The sequence below is a fragment of the Staurois parvus genome, unplaced genomic scaffold (genome assembly GCF_062004578.1).
Source record: "Staurois parvus isolate SC_StPar_1 unplaced genomic scaffold, SC_StPar_1.0 ptg001468l, whole genome shotgun sequence".
In the NCBI taxonomy this organism is placed as follows: domain Eukaryota; kingdom Metazoa; phylum Chordata; class Amphibia; order Anura; family Ranidae; genus Staurois; species Staurois parvus.
The window spans coordinates 285341-309000 of NW_028319264.1; the positions used below are offsets into that span (position 1 = coordinate 285341).

General features: G+C 41.8%; 1 protein-coding gene across 12 annotated transcripts in view; it reads right to left on the reverse strand.

Annotated features, from left to right (window-relative positions):
• Positions 1-23660, reverse strand: part of PICALM (phosphatidylinositol binding clathrin assembly protein) — a 198037-nt gene that overhangs the window by 48363 nt on the left and 126014 nt on the right. For 6 of the 12 annotated variants that reach the window (XM_089662407.1, XM_089662415.1, XM_089662405.1 and 3 more), the window contains exons 12-15: positions 21516-21616; positions 14430-14576; positions 12667-12744; positions 1330-1440 (exon numbers count right to left, since the gene is read on the reverse strand). In XM_089662407.1, the coding sequence (XP_089518533.1) occupies positions 1330-1440; positions 12667-12744; positions 14430-14576; positions 21516-21616 (437 nt within the window). The remainder of the gene's footprint in view (positions 1-1329; positions 1441-12666; positions 12745-14429; positions 14577-21515; positions 21617-23660) is intronic. The other 6 variants (XM_089662414.1, XM_089662412.1, XM_089662411.1 and 3 more) reach the window with 4 other exon arrangements.

The following is a 23660-nucleotide window of genomic DNA, read 5'->3' on the forward strand; positions in this document are numbered from 1 at the left end:
CGTGGTTTGGGAGAGCAGGGAAAGGAGTGTTTTGAGCTATATCACTTGCCTTGGCAGAGCACTGGAAGTCTTGCTGGAAAAGGGGCCCATTGGCTGAGACACACTGCTCCGCACGATGAAGCCCAGGCGGAACGGTTCCGCCACAAGTGAAAGCCATCTTTCCTTCGCTTATCTCTGTCACCAACTGCTGCCAGCGCCGGATCGGTTCCCAGAGCTTCCGATCAGCCAGGTAAGACTGGGAAACGTCGGGGGAAACGTCGGGGCCAACCCCTTCGCTGCTTCTAAAAGTGATCCAGCATCAAATCCACCACTCGGGATCACTTTTAGCAGAAAGACTGGTTCCTGAGGGAAAAATGAATACTGGGGTTATGGCATCTAGCTGCAGCCATAACCCCAGTATTAAACATCAAAACATGACGTATGTTCCCACTTAGACGGTTGGCAGGTGGTCATTTCTATCTGTGTTGCTGAAGAGAATTCCGCTCACTTCCTGTCTGGTAAAATGATCAGCAGGACAGGAAGCAAAGATAAATTTCTCTAAGGGTGTCCGAGATAGCAGGAAAAACCTGACTGGGTATATGATCCTTGCTCACCTTATCTAAAACTAAGAAAACAGTTTTGGCTGGACATACCCTTTAAACCTAAAGTGGCCCCCTCTGTAACTGGTGAGCTGGCCAGTAGCATACATCCGGTCCTAGAGTGCACGCAATCTAGATGGAGGGCCAACAAAGACACCATTGTACAGCAGCATTGTTAATCTGGGGGAAGGGGAGTGGTAGACATACTAGCAGATTTAGATACGCTAACAAATTACAGCCAAACTCCAGCTCACACCTTTTAAGCAACATTTTTTTTTTCTCCTTATGGGATAAAGGTTTTACATAAATAAAAGCGGACCATTCTAAGCACCCCTGTCAGTGGTAAATGGTTTTCTCAACCCTCCAACTACTACATCTGCAGGAGAGCTTGTTCCTTTTTGTTGAAAAATACCAGATTTACTGGCCAGATCACCCAATGAAAATAAAGTAAAGAAGATCTAAAAAGAAAACAAATGCAGTCACCACATATAAAAACCTTAGATTGTACGCCCCTTGAGGGTCAGGGACTGATGTGAACGTACAATATATATGTAAAGCGCTGCGATAATTGACGGCGCTATATATGTACCTGTAATAATAATAATAAAAATTGGTAAGCTGCATTATAATAAAGGTTTGCTTTTGGGTTTAACACCACTTAAAAAAATTAAATGTTAAAATCATCCCATGGCAAAACATTACAACTGTTACTAATATTATGCAGAACAGAAAAGATAATTTTTTTCCTTACCCGTGGAGTCTACACTGATGTTAGAGGGAGACTTGTTGCCAAAAACAGAATCAAAGTCAACATTAAGGCCACCAGAGGTCTGTGGTTGAACAGCTAGTGATGGGGTGAACCCTGAAAAGAAGGAAAACTACGTCATACCTGGATAATATGAACACAAGTGGTTTTTGTTTTTTGTTTTTTACATTTTAAAAAGGAGTTTTGTGTGGTTCCCCTACCTCTCCATCTGCACTACACTATATTGCCAAAAGTATTGGGCCCGCCCTCCAAATCATTAGATTTAGGTGTTTCAATCACCTCCATGGCAACAGGTGTATAAAATCAAGCCCCCAGGCATGCAGATTGCTTCTACAAACATTTGTGAAAGAATGGGTCGCTCTCAGGAGCTCAGTGAATTCAAGCGTGGTACTGTGATAGGTTACCACCTGTGCAATAAATCCATCCGTGACATTTCCTTGTTACCAAATATTCCACGGTCAACTGTTAGTGGTATTAGAACAAAGTGGAAGCAACTGGAAACAACAGCAACTCAGTCACGAAGTGGTAGGCCAAGTAAAATGACAGAGGGGCAGGTGGTCAGCGCATGCGTCGCTGTCTACAGAGTAAATAGCTAAAGACCTCCAAACTTCCTGTGACCTTCAGAACAGCACAACAGTAGAGTGTAGAGAGCTTCATGGAATGGGTTTCCATGGCCGTGCAGCTGCATCCAAGCCTTACATCACCAAGTGCAATGCAAAGCGTCGGATGCCGTCGTGTAAAGCATGCCGCCACTGGACTCTACAGCGGTGGAGATATTTTCTCTGGAGTGACCAATCACGCTTCTTTGTCTGGCAATCCGATGGACGTGTTTGGGTTTGGTGGTTGCCAAGAGAACAGTACCTCAATGCATTGTGCCAAGTGTAAAGTTTGGTGGAGGGGGGATTATGGTGTGGGGTTGTTTTTCAGGGGTTGAGCTTGGCCCCTTAGTTCCAGTGAAGGGAACATTTAAGGTGTCAGCATACCAAGACATTTTGGACAATTTCATGCTCCCAACTTTGTGGGAAGAGTTTGGGGATGGCCCCTTCCTGTTCCAACTGGTGACTGCACACCAGTGTACAAAGCAAGGTCCATAAAGACATGGATGAGTGAGTTTGGGGTGGAGGAACTTGACTGACCTGCACAGAGTCCTGACCTCAACCTGATAGAACACCTTTGGGATGAATTAGAGTGGAGACTGAGCCAGGCCTTCTCGTCCAATATAAATGCATGACCTCACAAATGTGCTTCTGGAAGAATGGTCAAACACTGCCATAGACACCCTCCTAAACCTTGTGGACGGCCTTCCCAGAAGAGTTGAAGCTGTTAAGGCTGCAAAGGGTGGGGCCAACTCAATACTGAACCCTACGGACTAAGACTGGGATGCCATTAAAGTTCATGGAAAGGCAAGTGTCCCAATACTTTTGGCAATATAAAATATATACTGTATTACCCCACCAGTCATCAGGGCGGCAGATCTGACATGAGGTTGCAAAGCCTTACCTACAACAAAATGTGGAGCAAGACAATGGGGAAAAGATGAAGTGCAGCAAGACGCCAATAAGCAACACTGTTGACTAATTATTTGCCTTCTGCTTTGATTTTTTTGGCCACAGCTTCCACAATACAGATCCTCTTTAAGCAAACCTGTTGCTTTACCCTACACAGCCAACTGAGTGCCTGAAGGGAGGCCAGATCCTGTTTGCATAACTGAATATCCTCTAATATCTCTGGCCAGCCAAGGAATTAAAAAAGGCAAAGCCCTGGGCTCAACACATCTGAGTGTGGGGGGTCAGCTTTCATTCGCCAAGCTGCATTGGGAAAATAAAGCATGGACTTTGATAAACTGGTAAGATCAAAACCTTCTCTGCTACATACTTAACGGGCAGGAGGAGCACTTTATTCATACAGTACAGCTTAGCAATAAAACTACAAAGCCGCATTACATGCAAACCTTCATAAATATTCTACAAAGCATGACTTTTAGAACCACAGAGATAAAGTCGGATTCATCCCAGTAACAGTTGGATCGAGTCTCTGCCAAATCTCCTTTACACAGAGATTTTCCTTTTCACACATCAGGTGGACGGGAAGTGCTGCCAAGAAGTGAACATTAAACAAGTGTGTGATAGCAGATTCCCCCATACAGAGCTCTGCAAGGAACAGCCAGGCTCAGTCACACAACTCCATCAATCATACTAACAAGAGAACAAACTAATGGCAAAAAACACACTGCCCTGATTGATAAACTGCGATTCGCAATTATTCTACAACATCATTTGTTAACTGCGCATTTTTAATGAGCTTTACAAATAAACAAAAATCAGAACATTCAAAAAAAAAAAAAAAAAAAAAAAAAAAGGTACAAAGCCGTGGCTGCAAAGATCCATCAATCTAGAATATGGTAAAAAGAGTGAAAATTACACTAAGCAACTCATTCACTCCCTTTAATATATCACGACTTGACTACTGTAACTCCCTCCTCACCGACCTACCTGACCACAGGCTATCCCCTCTTCAGTCTATCCTGAATTCTGCAGCCAGACTCATCCACCTTACCAACCGCCCCGTATCCGCCACCCCCCTCCACTGGCTTCCGATTGTCCAACGCAATTCAAATTGCTAACACTGACGTACAAAGCTGTTCATAACGCTGCCCCAAACTACATCACCGACCTAATATCCAAATACCACCCTAAACGCACTCTCCGCTCCTCACAAGACCTCCTACTCTCTAGTTCCTTGGTCTCCTCCTCCCATGCCCGTCTCCAGGGCTTCCCCCATCCTCTGGAACTCACTACCCCAATCCATCAGACTGTCACCTACCCTCCTCACCTTTAGGCTCACCCTGAAAACCTACCTCTTCAGAGAAGCCTACCCCGCCCTCAGCTAATTGCCGATCTCCTCCACTCTTCCTACCACTCCATCCCACACAGCTATTTTCTCCTGTACCACTCTCCCCTCCATCCTAGATTGTAAGCTCTAAGGAGCAGGGCCCTCAAACCCCTCGTGTATTGTATTGTTACTGTGCTGTCTTGTGTACAGGGGCAGACTGACAACTCATGGGGCCCCCGGGCAATAGGGGATCATGGAGCCCGTGTCCTTGCCCAAACTCAAAAAAGCCTATGAAAAAGGTACTTGGGGCATCTCATGGGGCACCCTACTGACCGCGGGCCCTCGGGCGGTGCCCAAGTTTCCAAATGGTCAGTCCGCCCTTGCTCGTGTACTGTCTCCCATTATAATGTACAGCACTGAGCAAACTATTGGCGCGATATAAATCCTGTATAACAATAATAATAATTACACAACCTCTTGTCTTTTGTAAAGGTGTATTAAAGCAGACCTTCAACCTACTCTTCATGCCCCTCCTCACCCTCCCCTTAAATTGGATATTTTCTTTTATGTCTTTAAAACAACTAACATAAATATAAAATTAATCATGTGAAAAACTCAAACACACAAATACAAAACTCAAATTACTACATCAGTGCAAAAACTCGTATCAAAAACAAAAATTTCATAAATATTTATTATTAATTGAATTTATTAAATACGAGTTCTTGCACTGGAGTAATTTATGAGGATTGAGGATTTATGAGGATTATGTGTGTGTGTATGTGTGTGTATATATATATATATATACATACATACACACACACACACATTTATTTTGCACGATTCACTTTATTTATATGTTACATCCTATATAAATTTCATTGCACGTTCATTCGACTTATGAACATATTTAGAATGAATTTTATTTGCACATGCGTTTGATCTGATTTGTGCATGTTTAAATTGATTTTGATACAGGTACATATTTTTAGGGTGACAACGCAGCTTTTTTAGTAGATCTTCTTGATATTGTGTATTCAGGTATTGGGTTGCTGCAGTCTCTTTAAGTGAAAGTCGAACACTGAACAGAGGTGGTTAGTGGATATAATTTCATTTTTATACCACCAGTTTAAACTGTTGACACAAGGCAGGAAGATAACTGTGTGGTGTATGCCAAATCCTGACCATACCAACCACATTTTGTCCCTGAGCCGACTTGCACAATCACATAATCCTTTCCTCCGAAATGATCAATGTGCCAGTGGACACATTTCATTAACAACAAAGCGGGGAAGTAACCCATTTCCAAATTGAAGCCAATGTCATATTTCACTTTAACTAATCTAGTGTGCAAAGAGACAAATACAAAATTATGAAAAAAATGAAGCTTCAAAATAAATAAAAATTTAAAACAAATTATTTCGCAACACGCTGTACACCGTAGCCAGACAAGGCTGAACTCTATGCTTAGCATATATTTTCTAAATCGATAAAGATGGTGCCTACTAATGAAAATGTATTTAAAGCATTTCTAAAGTTTATATTTTTAATGCGAGCATGCAGTGATTGCAAGTCAGAAATTGTGCAACCTTGCAAACCTGCGTTTCTTTTGGCTCTCTTAGTAGGTTGCTATGTGGGTATCACAGCAGGACCTGGGATTCTGTATGACCTCTTGGCTTCATCTCTGCTGGCTGCACAGCGCAGTGGTCATAGGCTGTCCATATCTCCCCTACTTTTAGATTATCATTATTATACAGGATTTATATCGCTCCAACAGTTTGCTCAGCGATTTACAATATAACGGGAGACAATACAGCAACAATACAGTTCAATACAAGAGGGATAGGAGGGCCCTGATCCTGGGAGCTTACAATCTAGATACGGGGCAGAAGGTATCAATGCACAGAACAAGTCTTCAAAGTTCTGACATGTGTTTTGCCTTCTCATTTGAGAGCAACTGCATTTTAATTAAAAAAAAAAAAAAAAAAAAAAAAAAACAACAAGGGACTGATAAAACAGCAAGAGAGGAAGTATTTGGGTGGGAATATTTCATGTCCAGCTACTGGCATAGAACTATTCCTACAAAACTTTGTGAGGTACTGATTACATCACTTTTTTTGGGGGCGGCAGCACCCCCTTCTACGAATGCCGAAGAGAGGTAATGGAATACACTCTGTAATATGGCATATAGAGAACATTACATATGAATAAAGCAAATGTAACACAGTAGCACAGATTTGCAGGAATGCATGCATGCACTAGTTTTAGAAAAAAAAAAAATACTTTAGTTCTGCTTTAAAATTGACAGCTTGGTGACAGGGAGTTTTTAATCATCATTTTTAAGCACTTTGAGCAGCTAAGTGCCTATTCACATATACTACGGCGACCAGTGACTTTACACATTGGAAGAATGCCAGCCACCACCAGGACACAATGAAAACAATTGTTTTATATGTAACCTGTCCGCACTGCAAAGCAGCTAGAAACTGTAGGAAAATGCAGACATGTTGCATTTTATCACAGCGCACAGGAAGGCACATGTCGTCATACGGCATCGCAACACAGCGTGCTGCTGTACAGTGACATGAAGTGTTACTTTCGTGCACTCAAAAGTTCGTTTAACCACTTCCAGTCCGGACACTTTCACCCCCTTCCTGTCCAGGCCAATTTTCAGCTTTCAGCGCTGTCACACTTTGAATGACAATTGTGCGGTCATGCAACACTGCACACATTAATTTTTTAGCATTTTTTGAGACAGATAAAGCTTTATTTTGGTGGTAATTTTTATTGTTTTTTGCTATATAAATGAAAATGATCAAAAAATTTTGAAAAGTGGTTTTCTTATAAAATTTTGCAAATAAATATTATATCATCATAAATCTTGGCCAAAATGTATTCCGTTATCTTTTTAGTAAAAAAAAAACCCAAATGAGTTTATAACCAAAAATTATAAATTTTGAAACTTTTTTTTTACAGTTTTTTTTTTTTTATATTATTTATGTTTTTTTTTTTTTTACATACTGTCACCCTAGCAGTACAGTGTACTACTTGTGTACTTGTGGGGGGTGATTAAGAGTTTTTTTTTTTACACTGATTGCTTTTACACTCGAAGGCTGTAAAAGCAATCATTTCTCCTTCTCTCTGGCTGCATTCTTGCAGCCATTGAGAACTACTGTGTGAGCTGTGATTGGTCACAGCTTGTCACATGGTACAAGACTGTTGTGAATAGCCCTGTACCATGTGACCTCTGTGATCATTCACAGATTTCACACGTAGTAAGCAATGTCAGAAGTGACATCTTGCTTACTACTTTGCATGTGATCACTGATTAGCCAATCAGTGATCACATGATCAAGACCTCGCACAGAGGTCCCATCTGATGATCGGTGCTCTACTGGGTCCGGAGGACACAGCGGGCACCGGATCGTGGTGCAGGGCACTCCCAGGGAGCGCGCACAAGCAGGGTGCGGGGAGGACGTTAATAAACGACCACCCGACCCTGCAGTGCCACCATCCGGCCGTTTATATACAATGGCCGGACTGGAGGTGGTTTTAAAAATAAAAAAAAAAAAGAAAAAGGGAGCTGTGTTATGCGGTAAAACTCCATCACACTGTCCCCCTACCCCTGGATCACTGCAGCCAGAAGGGAGCGCTACCCACACACTAAATTGCTGCAGTTTAATGTATGGGCAGTGTGAACTGGCCCTTAAGCATTAACTGAATAATTTATTACCGAATTATGTTTTTCGATTTTAAAATGGTGCCATGACCACAGCCCCAGGAGGCACTCTACATATGCTCAGTTTTGTGTGTATTGCTAGAGTGTTTTTTTTTTCTCTTTGGGAGTGCATGTGATCAAGGCAGTTCCTTTTTCTTGCAGCATCCTATGCAGCCACCCATGCATGCAGGGACTAGAGTTGTGTCTCCGTACACTGTGTGCATCAATAAAAACACAGCCCCATATAGCCTAGGAGGGCAAAACACTCCCCCTGCTACTCCCTTCTCCTACCCACCCCATTTTCCAAGCTACCAGACTGACTGGGGACTGCACCATCCATTGTAACTCATTCCTGTAAAGGGGAGACAATGCTAAGACAGCAGAAGCCAGCAGCATTGGAACGTGTAAACTGCAACTGATGGGGTACGAATTGTAAAAAAATAGTTTACTTAAAGTGGAAGTCCAGTCTAAACATATCTAAGCTTAAATCTACTCCCAACCCCATTTTTACTAAATGTTACTAAAACCACAATAAAATCAGTCTGTATATGCAGTAAAGCAGGCTGGTCATACGCACTGTGGAACCTAAGGGGTTAATCCTCCACATTGTGCAAAAAGCATATTTGATCCTGTCTTCTCTGATCCTCCCCTTCTTCTACCGTCCCTAATCTATCTGCTGATAGCACAGAGCCCTAGGAGGCACTCTACATATGCTCAGTTTTGTGTGTATTGCTAGAGTGTTTTTTTTTTCTCTTTGGGAGTGCATGTGATCAGCACAGGGCCAATAGGCCCTAAACAGAGGATCAAGGGTTATGCAGCCTCATAGGAAAGACCAGGTCTAGTGAATGCGGGGTCCGGGGGAGACCAGGTCTAGTGAATGCGGGGTCCGGGGGAGACCAGGTCTAGTGAATGCGGGGTCCGGGGGAGACCAGGTCTAGTGAATGCGGGGTCCGGGGGAGACCAGGTCTAGTGAATGCGGGGTCCGGGGGAGACCAGGTCTAGTGAATGCGGGGTCCGGGGGAGACCAGGTCTAGTGAATGCGGGGTCCGGGGGAGACCAGGTCTAGTGAATGCAGGGGCTGGGGAGACCAGGTCTAGTGAATGCAGGGTCTGGGGAGACCAGGTCTAGTGAATGCAGGGTCTGGGGAGACCAGGTCTAGTGAATGCAGGGTCTGGGGAGACCAGGTCTAGTGAATGCAGGGTTCGGGGAGACCAGATATAGTGAATGCAGGGTCCGGGGAGACCAGATATAGTGAATGCAGGGTCTGGGGAGACCAGATCTAGTGAATGCAGGGTCCTGGGAGACCAGGTCTAGTGAATGCAGGGTCCTGGGAGACCAGGTCTAGTGAATGCAGGGTCCTGGGAGACCAGGTCTAGTGAACGCAGGGTCATGTGTTCAGTAACACTGTACGAATGTTTATTTTATTGTGCTCAAAGTGTTAATATGCTGAGGATTTAATACTAACTTTAAAACCGCTAAAGTTACTTTTCACATACTTAAATGTCAAGCGTGAAATGCTACATAAGTATTGCCAAGCCAATCGTCCTTATTTATTAAATGCTTCTCATGGGAGAATTATCTGAACAGCTGCAAAGTAAAAGGCAGTGAGGCTTATAGCAGTTAAGGCAAAAAAAAATCCCCAGTGCTTAACTCGGCATACAGAATGAGGCACAATGGCTAAGGAGAGCTATTCCTTCAAAAGAGGATGCTGACAAAAGGGGAATAGCTCTCCTAAAAATCTTGGGTCTTGTTCTGTATGCTGAATAATCCACCAGGGATTTTGCTCTTCTAAAATACAGTTAGGCTTCCATGCCTTTTGTTTTGAGATACATATGATTGTTTTTGAAGCAAGTTACTGTTTGTCTCATAAAACAAGCCAATTATTTCTATTACTTTCAAGCCACCAATCAGGCTCATGCACTGGAAGACAGAAGTTGAGGCTGTAATGTGCTTGTCACAGCGCAATTTGGACAAACGCAGCGTCATCAAACCAAACTCAGCTTGTTCCAAATATCTTTTTCAATGATTTTAATACTTACATTGTCTGCTTAGAGGAATCTTAGATTTTATTTGCCTACACCTTTCACACTTCTGGAAGTGTTAGAGGCCCTGTCAGTCTAAAAGCCCACAGATGCTAAGCACTGTTCCCTACACAGCAGAAAAGTCTTGTGCCAACTGTAGGGAGAGCACACCAGTTCTGGAGGAAAATTAAAAAAAAAAAAAAAAAAAAAAGCAGTCATGTACACCCCCATCATTCACCTGACTGCTTTGCTGCACTGGAAAAGCCTACATGAGTATGGAAACTGGAAGTACTTACACATGCAGAAGAAAAAACAAGGTGCGCCACCAACTAAGTATAGATATATGGATAAAATGAGGAAAGATGTAAAATTTCACTCACCTTTTTATGTGCATAAAAACATGTAACATTCACTGTGGGGATCTGCAGAGGTTGGAAGGGTTGCCGCTGGGTAGGCAGAGCAGCACCAGAGAGTGGCTGGGAGTATTGCGGAGAGTATACTGTGGAAGTGCTACTGGAAGCGGCCGGTCAGTCTGTGAGGTGGACGAGATGTAGAGCACCGTCCAAGGCCAGTGTATTATTTGGTGAAATGGTTCGACAAAGGGGCAAGTCCCTGGTGCACCGAAACACGTAGCCACACTCCTGTGCCTTCCACTGCATCTCTGCTTTGGTTTTGGCAGGGCGCTACACATATCGGCCACCTAACAGACTGGCCTACTGCCTCCAGGAGCGCTTCTATAGCATACTCTGCACACTACTCCCAGCAACTCTCGGCACTCCACTGCATACCCAGCCGCGACCCTGCCAAGCTCTGCACATCCCCACAGTGAATATTACATACTTTTATCTACATAATAAATGTGAGTGCAATTTTTAATATTTCCTTGTTTTAGATCTCTCTCTCTGTAAATTATATATATATATATATATATATATATATATATATATAATATAAAAATATATATATATAATAAAAAAAAATTATATATATATATATATATATATATATACACACACACATATACACACACACATACATATAAATAATAAATTAAAAAAAAATAAAAATAAAAAAAAATATATATATATATATATATATATATATACACACACACACACACATATATACATACACACACACACACATATACACACACACACACACACATACACACACACACATATATACACGCACACACACATATATACACGCACACACACATATATACACGCACACACTCAGTTGGCGCCACTCTGTTTTTTCGTTTTTACAGTGTAGCTGCAGCCATGTTACAGTGATTTCACGAGTGACTTTTATGGATTACTTATGGGACTCTGTACTACGTTTCCAACCCCAGCAATCCTAGCGCCATGCAACTACATCTAATTAAAGATGTATTATGCAGATTCTTTCAATCCAATTCCAGTTTAAGCTGGTGCCCTGATCACTGTATTATTATTTTTCCAGGGTTATGGTGGCTCAGTAGGGGTGGGGAAAGACCTGGCAACCTACCCTGTAAAATAATTGCTAAGAGAATTCATGGAAAAAGTCACTTACGAGTGACAGTGCATGCAATTGCCAACGGTCGGATACGACTGAATGGATAGATCGATATATGGCGGCTCCGATCTTTTTCAGGGTCCTGTGGGGCCACCCTTGTGTGCAAGCCCCTGGCGAGGAGTAGAGTTGTGTCTCCCAACTCTGCTTGTCTATACAAATACACAGCACCCAAACCTAGGACATCAAGGCACTCCAATGCAAAATGGACGGCTGCTTGAGACTGCACTGTCCCTTGCTGCCTCTTCCCTGTGAAATACCGTGTTCATGCTCCACAACTGGAAGGAGAGAGCAAGAGAGAGCCAGGCTGCCTGGCAATTTCAAAACTACAAGTAGTTAGACAAAAAAATTATTAGTCTTTTGGGGAATATTTACTTTGTTTAGCTGAATGTGTTAAAGTTCACCTTCTCACTAAAATACACTGGAGCCCCAGTGTGTTTAAAAAAACAAAAAAAACAAATGCTGTGCAGTTTTAATGCCTTACCAGTAGGGCACAGCAGATACCACCAGAGCCTGCCAAAATAACACCCACCAGAGTGATCAGCTACATCAAGCTTGCCTAAATCGCGGACCACGGTCCGCATCTGGACTGAGTCACTTTCCAATTCAGACCGTCATTTAGGATCCAGTCCTTCCTCCCAGGACCGCTCTGGATGGGGGGTGGGAGCAGGAGCTGCCAGGGTTAACTTTTCAAGTTAACCTGCAGGTGACTGGTTGCAAGGGTAGGGTAATGTGAAGGGACATGGCTTGGGGGGGGGGGGGGGGGGATGCTGTGAAATGGGAGGGAAGGACACCGCTATGAGTGCACATGCAGGCATGCTTCCAAGCTCTGCTGTGTGCATCCATAGACAACACAGCTCGGCCAGGCACCCGCTGCTGTCTCTGTGTCCTGTGAAGAGAGGAAAAGAGGAAAAGAGACCAGCACCGCTACAGACTATCACAGTGCTGGACTGAAACAGGATTCAGGCAAGAACATAGGGTGATAGGGGCATACAACAACTGGGACATTTACCTTAATGCAGAGAATGCATGAAGGTAACAAATTCCTGGCCTTTAGAACCACTTTAATGCATTCAGTACAAGCTCACAAACACTAGATCAGCCTAAAAGGGTCTTCCTACATCCTCTGTAACTGAAAACAGCAATACAAAGCCAGCATGTATAACACCCATCTTCCCTGCCCAAAATCCTTACCTCCATATAGGCCAGCTACCGAAGGTTCAGAGTGGAAGTGGGAAGCGTTAGGATAGACTTGAGGCCCGCAGAAAGAATCTGTTAATTCAGGTGAGAAAGTGAAAAAAGTTAGCAGATACGGGACATTCACAGAACACCTAATACTGTGCAGTAAAGCAAACGCTGTGAAGGAGAGGAGGGGAGGTTGATGATGTAGTTTGCTGCAATATATGCCTCACTGCTTTCTCACAAAGTAGAAAAAAATAATAGCTGATCCTTCCAGAAATCCAGTGAGCTACTAACTTCCTTTTGTGGACTGACAATGTTGCCACTTCTGCACTGAAATCCCAAGTAGCAATGGCAGTGCTCTTCTGCTGCACTACGTAATTCCGCCAACCTCCATACCTCTCTGTCTTGTGCCCAGCTAACCCGTCCTTACCCTACATCTCTGTCACTTTCAACATCAACACATTGAAATTCTTTCCCAACAAAAACAATGATGCGGTCTTAAAAGCCAGCCAATACACTGTATGTAGGGAAAAGGCTTTTGGGAGATGTAGTTCAGTGGGCGTATCGAAGTCAATGGGAACTCAACCAGAGCAGCCCATCCCTTCTCCGAGGAGCTGCTCCCACAATAAATTCAAAAGCCTGTTGATGTCACAATGAGTAATAAAAAGTATTCCTTGCCAAAAAAAGAAGCAAGAGGAAAGAAATGGGACATACATCTAGGAGGGAGAGAGGTTTGGTAACACATTTGGGTCATTCCGGAGATTAATCTTAAAGGATAAATTCACCTTCGTAAAAAAAATATAATAAAAGCAGAAAAATAATTTTGTAGGTAAAAAGAAATAAAAATAAAGCATTTATGTTTACTAGGTGCCTACAGGCCGGCAGTGTTACACACATGGACATCAAGCATCAATGAACCTCCTAAAGCGCTCATCAGCGCCCTGGTAATTCATTGAGAACTACAAGTTGACAGCCACAAATGCTGTTGGTACTTGTAGTTCTCCTAGTCACAGAACTCTGTGAATGAAGGATGCAGCTGGGTAGGTGGAGTCCCGCATGGCCGAGTTTTATTAAAATTGTGATCGCGAGTGCGAGGAGGTGATCCCCTGCTCACTGTCACAACGGGAGTTATAAAAGTTGACTTTTTCCTTTAATTTCAGTCACTAACCCAGATTAGCACTTTACCCCCTACAACTGTGACAGAACAATTTGAAGCACTGAAGCAGAAAGCTGGCAATAATAGCCAGGCAACTAACATTATTAGAATTAAGTCAACCATGCCCTCAGGAAAGATTTATTTTAAGAAAATTCTTCTGAAACAAAAATGTCCATGATGCGGGAAACAATGACTGCACCTATTTTTTATTACTCTCCTACACTGTGGCATACTGCTTGCAACAAACATGACAGGTGCACTTTAATATACAAATGTGCTCTAAGACAAATATAACATCACCAACATTACATAATGACTGATGACACATTCCACAAAACTAAAAAAGGTCAATTTGACAAATGTGGAGGGAGGTACAATTATGGAGAAGATGTCAGTTATTGTATGTAAGACAGGTGCTGCCAAGGTGACCAATCAGATTCAAAAACCTTCAACGCAGCTCAAGGATGAAACAGACATCTAATTGGTTTCTAGAGGTAAAACATCCACTTTGACAGAATGCCCCCCTAAGGTTCACACCACATTGCATCATAAGGAAGATGAGGGAACAATCTAAAAGTTCATTTGTGTAGATGTACATTTTACTGAAAAAGTACTTTACCAATAAATATGTCATGGTTAGGAGTCTTAGCTGTGAAGCTGGCAGTGTCAGTGCTTATACCAGGTAGGTGGGCACCATCACTAGGTTTACTGAGGAAAGGATTAAGGTTTGAGATGGTCTCATCACCAGTTTCAGAAGAGAATGGATCTGCACTCCCCCATTCACAGGACAGCAGAGAGAGAAGAGCACATACAATACAGTTGGTTAGAAAAAGACGTACATACTAACCGCATCTACAGGACAATTCAGTGAACAGAGTTAATCACATACACAGGAGGATAGATGAGAAACACGGCTACAATAAAGCAAAACAGAGATTCAAAAGAGCAAGAGAGAAGACAGCGATAAACCTCTTATGTGCTTTGGACCCTGCTGTGGAACAGCTTAGTGAGTTGGGTTCACAATGCATGGAGGCAGCTTGAGGCTGCTGCATTGCTCTACCTACATACAGTTGGGACCATATATATTTGGACACAGGCACAATTTTAGATTTTTTCAGGTATTTACCAAAACATATTCAAGCTATAGTTATATTCTGGACACTCTCAGGTGTAATTTGAGGGCATGTACATCCAAATTGGAGGAAGGGTTTAGGAGTTACAGCTCTTAAGAGTAGCCGTCCCCCCCTTAATCAAGGGACCAAAAGTAATTGGACAAATTAATATAATCATACATAAAATGTTCACTTATAATATTTTGTTGAGAATCCTTTACTGGCAATGACTGCCTGAAGTCTGGAATCCATGGACATTACCAAAGACTGGGTTTCCTCCTGATGCTTTGCCAGGCTCTATCTGCAGCTGTCTTCAGTTGTTCTTTGTGGGTCTTTCTGCCTTTAGTATTGCCTTCAGCAAGTGAAATGCATGCTCAGTTGAGTTGAGATCAGGTGACTGACTCGACCATTGCAGAATATTCCACTTTTACTTCAAAAGCTCCTGGGTTGCTTTTGCAGTGTGTTTTGGATCATTGTCCATCTGTACTGTGAAGGGCCGTCCAATCAACTTTGCTGCATTTGGCTGAATCTGGGCTGACAGTATATCTGTAAACACTGCAGAATTCATCCGGCTGCTTCTGTCTTCTGTCACTTCATCAATAAACACCAATGACCCAGTGCCACTGAAAGCCATGCATGCCCATGCCATCACACTGCCTCCATCATGTTTTACAGATGACGTTGTGTGTGTTGGATTATGAGCTATTCCAAGCCTTCTCCACATTTTTTTTCTTCACGTCATTCTGGTAGAGATTAATCTTAGTTTCATCCGCCCAAAGAATGCTTTTCCAGAACTGCTCTGGCTTTTTTAGATGTTATTTGGCAAAGTCTAATCTGGCTTTTCTATTCTTCAGGCTCATGAATGGTTTGCACCTTGTGGTGAACCCTCTGTATTTGCTCTCGTAAAGTCTTCTCTTGATTGTAGAGTTTGACAATTATACGCCCACCTCCTGGAGAGTGTCCTTCACTTGTCTGGATGTTGTGAATGGGTTTTTCTTTACCATAGAGAGGATCCTGCGATCATCCACCACTGTTGTATTATTGGATGTCCATGCCTTTTTATGTTGCTGAGCTCCCCAGTGCATTCTTCTTTCCTCAGAATGTACCAAACTATTGATTTGGCCACTCCTAATGTTGCTGCTATCTCTCTGATGGATTTAATTTTTGAACCCTTACAATGGCCTGTTTCACTTGCATGGACAGCTCCTTTGAACGCATGATGTAGGTTCACAGCAATAGATTCCAAATGGAAATACCACACTTAGAATCAACTCCAAACCTTTTACCTGCTTAACTGATGAAGAAATAACGAAGGTGTAGCCCACACCTGGCCATGAAACAGCTTTTTATTCAATTGTTCAATTACCTTTGGTCCCTTGAAAAGGAAGGGGGGGTGGCTACTCTTAAGAGCTGTAATTCCTAAACCCTTCCTCCGATTTGGATGTACATACCCTCAAATTAAACCTGAGAGTGTGCACTTTCAGCCCATATCCATTATATAACTATAGCTTGAATATGTTTTGGTAAATACCTGAAAAAATCTAAAATTGTGCCTGTGTCCAAATATATATGGCTTTAACTGTATCTTCAATGTGTGTAAACTGCGATCTTAAGTATTAAAAGGACACTAAAATTTAGGTAATGTTATTGAAGTTTGGATTCTAAACTCAAAAATTAAAATTTTAACCCCTTTGCGCCTAAGGGTAAAACAAATCTAAATGCTTAAGCACAATTTTGCAACTTTGACATATTTTAGTAAAACTGTACATATCATCACAACTACTTGGATTGGTAGGTGGATTATAACTTTTTTTTTCAGGACAAATTGGGCTTTCAATTGGTGGTGAATGGTAATGGATCTCTCCTGATTTTTTTTATCATCAAAGGAAAACTGGCCCAAAATAGTAAAAATAAACTATATATATTTATATTAAATTAGCTGTATATTTCTTGCTACTAACATAACCTACCGCCAAAGAACAACTCAAAAATTCTCCTGCTCCTGACTACTGCATTAATACCACGTATGTGTATGTTGGTTGTTGTCTGTACCCATAGTAAGGCCCAGAAACAGTGTGCATTTTGCGTTTTTATCCTGCCTAATTGACACGGACACCATTTTAAAAATTAAAAAAAAAAAAATACTGACTCTGACCTTGACCCAAGCACTAATCCTGGCTGTAACCTAGCTCAAACCTTGATCTAGGAATTTTTTAAATATTTTTTTTTTTTTGTAACACACACTTGTTTTTCTCTTTATGAAAGGACAGAGGGAGAGACACAATGTATCTCCCTCCTTCATTCAGGGAGAGAAAACACAGGGCAGGCTTCAGTGTGACTGGTCACTGTGATAGCCCATTAAAGACTATCACAGCGATCAGGTGACCTGGAATCGGGAGCTCCATGACCCAATCTTTACCATAGGACCCTGGGCATGCCGCTCCCAGCACAAAGACCGGTAACACAAATATGCGGCTCCACAGAAAAAAGCCCAGTCAGCGTGAAGGGCTCTCAGTCTCTTCCAAATGTTTTTATTAATTTATTTTTTGCGCTATTATCGAACTTCCTGTAAGAGGGTTGCTACATTCATTGTCAATGATCCCACAATAAGTAAGGATGTAGCCCTCTCCCTTGCTTGCTCCCAAGATGGACTATGTAGTATGAAATTTGTAGTGTGCATATACAGTGGGGAAAAAAAAAGTATTTAGTCAGCCACCAATTGTGCAAGTTCTCCCACTTAATAAGGTGAGAGAGGCCTGTAATTGGCATCATAGGTAGACCTCAACTATGAGAGACCAAATGAGAAAAAAAATCCAGACAATCACATTGGCTGATTTGGAAAGAATTTATTTGCAAATTATGGTGGAAAATAAGTATTTGGTCAATATGAAAAGTTCATCTCAATACTTTGACCTCTGTCATTGCCAACAAAGGATATATAACAAACGTTTCCTGTAAGTCTTCACAAGGTTGGCACACACTGTTGCTGGTATGTTGGCCCATCCTCCATGTAGATCTCCTCTAGAGCAGTGATGTTTTGGGGCTGTCACTGGGCAACACGGACTTTCAACTCCCTCCAAAGGTTTTCTATGGGGTTGAGATCTGGAGACTGGCTAAGCCACTCCAGGACCTTGAAATGCTTCTTATGAAGCCACTCCTTTGTTGCCCGGGTGGTATGTTTGGGATCATTGTCATGTTGGAAGACCCAGCCACGTTTCATCGTCAATGCCCTTGCTGATGGAAGGAGGTTTGCACTCAAAATCTCACGATACATGGCCCCATTCATTCTGTCCTGTACATGGATCAGTCGTCCTGGTCCCTTTGCAGAGAAACAGCCCCAAAGCATGATGCTGCCACTCCCATGCTTCACAGTAGGTATGGTGTTCTTTGGATGCAACTCAGCATTCTCTCTCCTCCAAACACGACGAGTTGTGTTTCTACCAAACAGTTCTATTTTGGTTTCATCTGACCATATGACATTCTCCCAATCCTCTTCTGGATCATCCAAATGCTCTCTAGAAAACATCAGACGGGCCCGGATATGTACTGGCTTAAGCAGGTGGACACGTCTGGCACTGCAGGATCTGAGTCCCTGGCGGCGTAGTGTGTTACTGATGGTAGCCTTTGTTACGTTGGTCCCAGCTCTCTGCAGGTCATTCCCTAGGTCCCCCCGTGTGGTCCTGGGATTTTTGCTCACCGTTCTTGTGATCATTTTGACCCCACCGGGTGAGATCTTGCGTGGAGCCCCAGATCGAGGGAGATTATCAGTGGTCTTGTATGTCTTCCATTTTCTAATTATTGCTCCCACAGTTGATTTGTTCACACCAAGCTGCTTGCCTATTGCAGATTCAGTCTTCCCAGCCTGGTGCAGGTCTACAATTTTGTTTCTGGTGTCCTTCGACAGCTCTTTAGTCTTCACCATAGTGGAGTTTGGAGTGTGACTGTTTGCGGTTGTGGACAGGTGTCTTTTATACTGATAAGTTCAAACAGGTGCCATTGATACAGGTAATGAGTGCAGGACAGAGGAGCCTCTTAAAGAAGAAGGTACAGGTCTGCGAGAGCCAGAAATCTTGCTTGTTTGTAGGTGACCAAATACTTATTTTCCACCATAATTTGCAAATAAATTCTTTCCAAATCAGCCAATGTGATTGTCTGGATTTTTTTTCTCATTTTGTCTCTCATAGTTGAGGTCTACCTATGATGCCAATTACAGGCTTCTCTCATCTTTTTAAGTGGGAGAACGTGCACAATTGGTGGCTGACTAAATACTTTCTTGCCCCACTGTAGCTGTGCACGAGAGCAACTAATGTGTACTGATTGTTCCAAACAATCGAAAGGGGGAGGGAAAAGGGGAGGTTTGAGAATGGAGAGTATTACAAGGAGAAAGAAAAAAAAGATTTCATGAAAAATAGACTACAGGGCATTTAAGTAGTGGATTTGTATGGATTATTTTTGCAGAATAAGGATATCGTACACGTATATTTGTAGTCAGAAATGTATTCGTAAAAGCATTTTCAGAGGCGTGTGCACCTTTTCTGTATATGTTTAAATTGGTCTGGCATTCGGAATTTGTTTGTTGCAGCATCTTTTTGGTACGGTTTAACTAAAAGCGGGTATTATTTTTATTTTTAATAATATCTTATGTAAAGATAACTTCTCTATTATGATACTACAGAACAGTGTTCCTCTAAAAAAAAAAAAAAGTGGACGTTGTTCGAGAAAATGCCAAGGGCTTTTGAATATTTACACATACTGATGTGTTTGATATAAACAAAAAAGTATGAAGTATGTAACGCAATACATATATCCCAGTGATGGTTTGCATGTATGTGCACATGTGAAGGCCCTATTTTAGTGGGAAATATGTAGTAATTTATTTTTGCAAAAACTAAACTGAGCTTTTTTTTGTTAAAGTATGAGCAAGTCAGTCTGCGAATGTACTTATATAAGCTACATTCATGCGGGAGTCCACGAGCAAATACTTTGCGGCGTTCAGAGGTGGTACCTCTGGACGTAGCAATAGTCTCTGATATGGCCACATACAAACTAGCCGCTTACCTGCGGCCATAACTGCAGAAAAGCCCACTGTGGACGCACACTGGCATTTGCATGTAAACGCTCAGATGAGTGGTTTCATGTGAATACGAGCAGTGCCTGCCATTGATTTATATAGACTACAAATCTGACAGCCACCGCTAACATTTGCAGCTACTCACACACACAGTGCAAGCAGCCAACAAAAACCTACTGACTCTTGTCAGCGGACGCATACAAACTCTTATGTGAATGTTGCCCAAGACACCGTGAAAGTCCCACTTACAAAATGTTCTTATTCCGATATGAATTCTTGGAAAACCTTGATATAATCTATAATGTAAGACGTGGCCAATGCCAGAAGACCTAAAATTATAAACATAAAAAATATCGACTCTTCTAGCACTGACTACATATATCTCATAGCAGAGTGGATTTTTACCATAGCCTTGTGAGTCTAAGGCCCCATGTACACGGAACACTTCTGAACGATGGAAAATGGCTGCTGGAAAACGTAGGTTAAAAAAGTCTGTTTAGCCACGTTTGCATAACACGTTTGCGTTTAGAAGCGTTTTTTAAAGATAAGCACAGGAAAACCTCTCAAATGCCCAGAATGCACTGAAAAGTGGTAAATTATTAACTATTTCAGACTGTTCCAGAGAAATACAGAGAGTAGAAGCAGAGACAACAGTATGTGTTGAGATTAGCTAGGTGTAAGTTGCTCATTAACATTTCTTTTGTTTCCAAGGGTGGGAAAGGTGTCTGGTGGAGGGAGACATTAAGGCCACCTGGCAGGAGGTTTTCATGAGGAATTTGAGGTGTGAATGGTCATTAACATATCTTTTGTTTCCAAGGGTGGGAGAGGTCTGAGGTGTGAATTGGTCATTACAATGTGTGACAAGCTTGGTAGGAACATCCTGTGTTCAGTGTTTTGTCCATCTGAGTACCTTGAAAACGCTTTGCATGCATTTTTCAGGATGAAAAAAGGCTCTGGACAGCATTGGGAACTGGAAGAGTTAAAAAATTTTTTCAAACACAAACGCTTATAAAAGCGTTTTACCTCGTTTACAAGTGTTTGCATTTGAAACGCTGATAAAATCGACTCCTGAATGCAAGTTTTCTACGTTAAAAAAAAACAACTGTAAACGCAAATGCCTGTAAACGACTGTAAATGAAGATGTGTAAATGGACACACAGGAAAACATTAGGGAGAGTTCAGGGGCTGCTGAAAAAAACGCTGAACAGTTCCTGAACGTGAGTTTATCAGCTGCAGTGTACATGAGCCCTAATTCTCAGGAATAGCAATAAACAGCCAGTAAAAGACTATTCCTCTGTTTACATGCTTTACCATCATAAATTTACTGTTCTTTTTACAGTCACACCAACAGTCGTGTTTACAAACATCCTTTCATATCTCATTCTGGAAAATTGAGCAGGATTTACAGTGCTAAGCACCATCCCTCTGCCTGAAGCCACGCAACACTCCAGTGAATAATACAGCATGTTCCCGACTTAGGAAAAATCCTGCCGGCAGTAAAAAATATAGATACGCTTCTTACCTCCCCATGTATTCGCTACTTGTGGCACGGCGCTCAGCGGATGCACAGCTGGCTGGAAACTTGGCTGCATGTCAAGCAAGTCATTTGGCAGCTTGGAAGTGCTGAGGAGAGAAAAGTACAAGAAGTGTTATGTTATGTCTGAGCAATTAGACACAGCCCACACAAATACTTCACCCGTGCCACACATTCTCCTACAGTCTGCAAGAAAGAAAAAGAAAAAAAAAAAAAAAAAAAAAAAGACATTCTCAGAGATGGATCACCAAATCGAAAATATTAAAATACCCACAAAAAGGAGTTTAATAGCCTTTTTCACAAGGCAGAGAACAGTCTGCTAATAATGTGTGAAAAACATACAAATCTCTCCAAAGATGGTTAGAGAGACCCTGACACTAGTTAAAAAAAAATCTTAGGTAAAAATGTCGAAGAAGCAAGTATTTTAAAAGTATATATATATATATGGTGCAGCACTAAAATAACATAAATATCATATTATAGCATAAAATCAAGTGCAAATATCAGATCACACTGAGGTGAAATTGAGTGAATAAAAAGTCCCAAAATAAATAAAGGCCCAACGTGGGGATCCAATAGATCCTAATGGGTGCGTGGGGTAAAGTTCCAGAGTACCACACGGTGAATCTGGGGTTAAAAACTGCGCATTCACCAGAAGTGCGTCAAAAATACGCATGTAAGATTTATCCTGTTACATCAGGTAGCGGTCATCAACTGCCAAGATAAGGTCAGGGTCGTACACCTTCCAATCGCAACTCGGGGTGGGCACTCCAAGATTCTTAAACGTGTCTTAGTGTCACCATCTGGGGTCCCCTTTTTGAACAGGTTCTACAAGTGGGGACTCTTGTTGCACTTCTTTTATGACTCTGGTCTGTGGCTGGTCTGTCTTTGAGAAAAACTCTTTATTTTAAAAGTTTACTTGCAGTGTTTTCCCTTTCCATAAATTAATTGGGACTTGCTCACATTTTCTGCACTAGAAACACCTGTTTCCTCTTGTACCAAATTGTATTGTAACTTTAATGTCTATCTTCATTTTGTACAGCGCTGAGCAAACTGTTGGCACTATATAAATCCTGTATAATAATAATAATCTCAAAGTCGTTGCAAAGTCACATAGAAAACCATTGTTTTCTATATGTTCTGCACCCATTAGAATACAGGCGGTAAATGTAGAATATTGCTGTGTAGAAATCTGCAGCATGTCTGCATTTTAATGTACAGTATCTCTTTATCTATGGGTTTTCAAATATTGCAGCTGAGCTGTGGCACATAGAATTAAATGTGGCATTTCAATAAAGTTAAGGGGAACCCTTAATTTAGCTCTATGGTTCCAAAGACAACAATGCATCTATGTCTAGATCAGTAAAAAAAAAAAAAAATTCAGTTTTTACTCCTGTGTGCAAGACGCCTTAATGTATTAATGCTGCACTTAGATGGCGCCCTCTGCTGTGTGTGATCTTAGGTAGCCTCCCTAGTGGTCTGATTATGTCGGTATTTCTGTGCTCAAAGCGGTACATTTTTTTGCATGAAAATATGTCTTTTTATTGTAGGCCTGTAATTTTTAGGAATAACTCACTGAAATCTGTCCGAACAAGAGTCTAGTAAACATCCCAGGTATGTTAAAATTTGAAACACGAAATAAATTATAATTTAATAATCATAAAAAATAATAATATAATAATAATACATTTAATTCAATAATATAATCAAACCAAAAACACTGAAATTTGAAATATAGCGCCAAGTTCTCACATCACTGAGCAAAGTCACAAAATCGTTTTCAGTGTCTGATGAGGAATTTCCCCCACAAATCATTATCACTCAATTCTGCAAGTGGTTCTGATTTACTATCGCTGTTCTCTAGCCGGTCTAAAACCGCTTTTGACCTAAAGGGGCGCTTTTTGGACGCCATGGACGTTTCTCAGTTTCCAGGCAGAAAGAACAGTAAAAATGCAGGCAGGGCGCAGGACAAAGCACTCGGGACAAAATGTATGTGAAATGGTTTGATACAGGAATGTTATACTATGTGATTTTAGTGTATTTAGTGAATGTCACTTTTTGACATTTTTAAATTTCCCGCCGTTCTGTTTCCCCGTACATCCCGACGTCGCAGGGAACGGAACCCAGAAGACA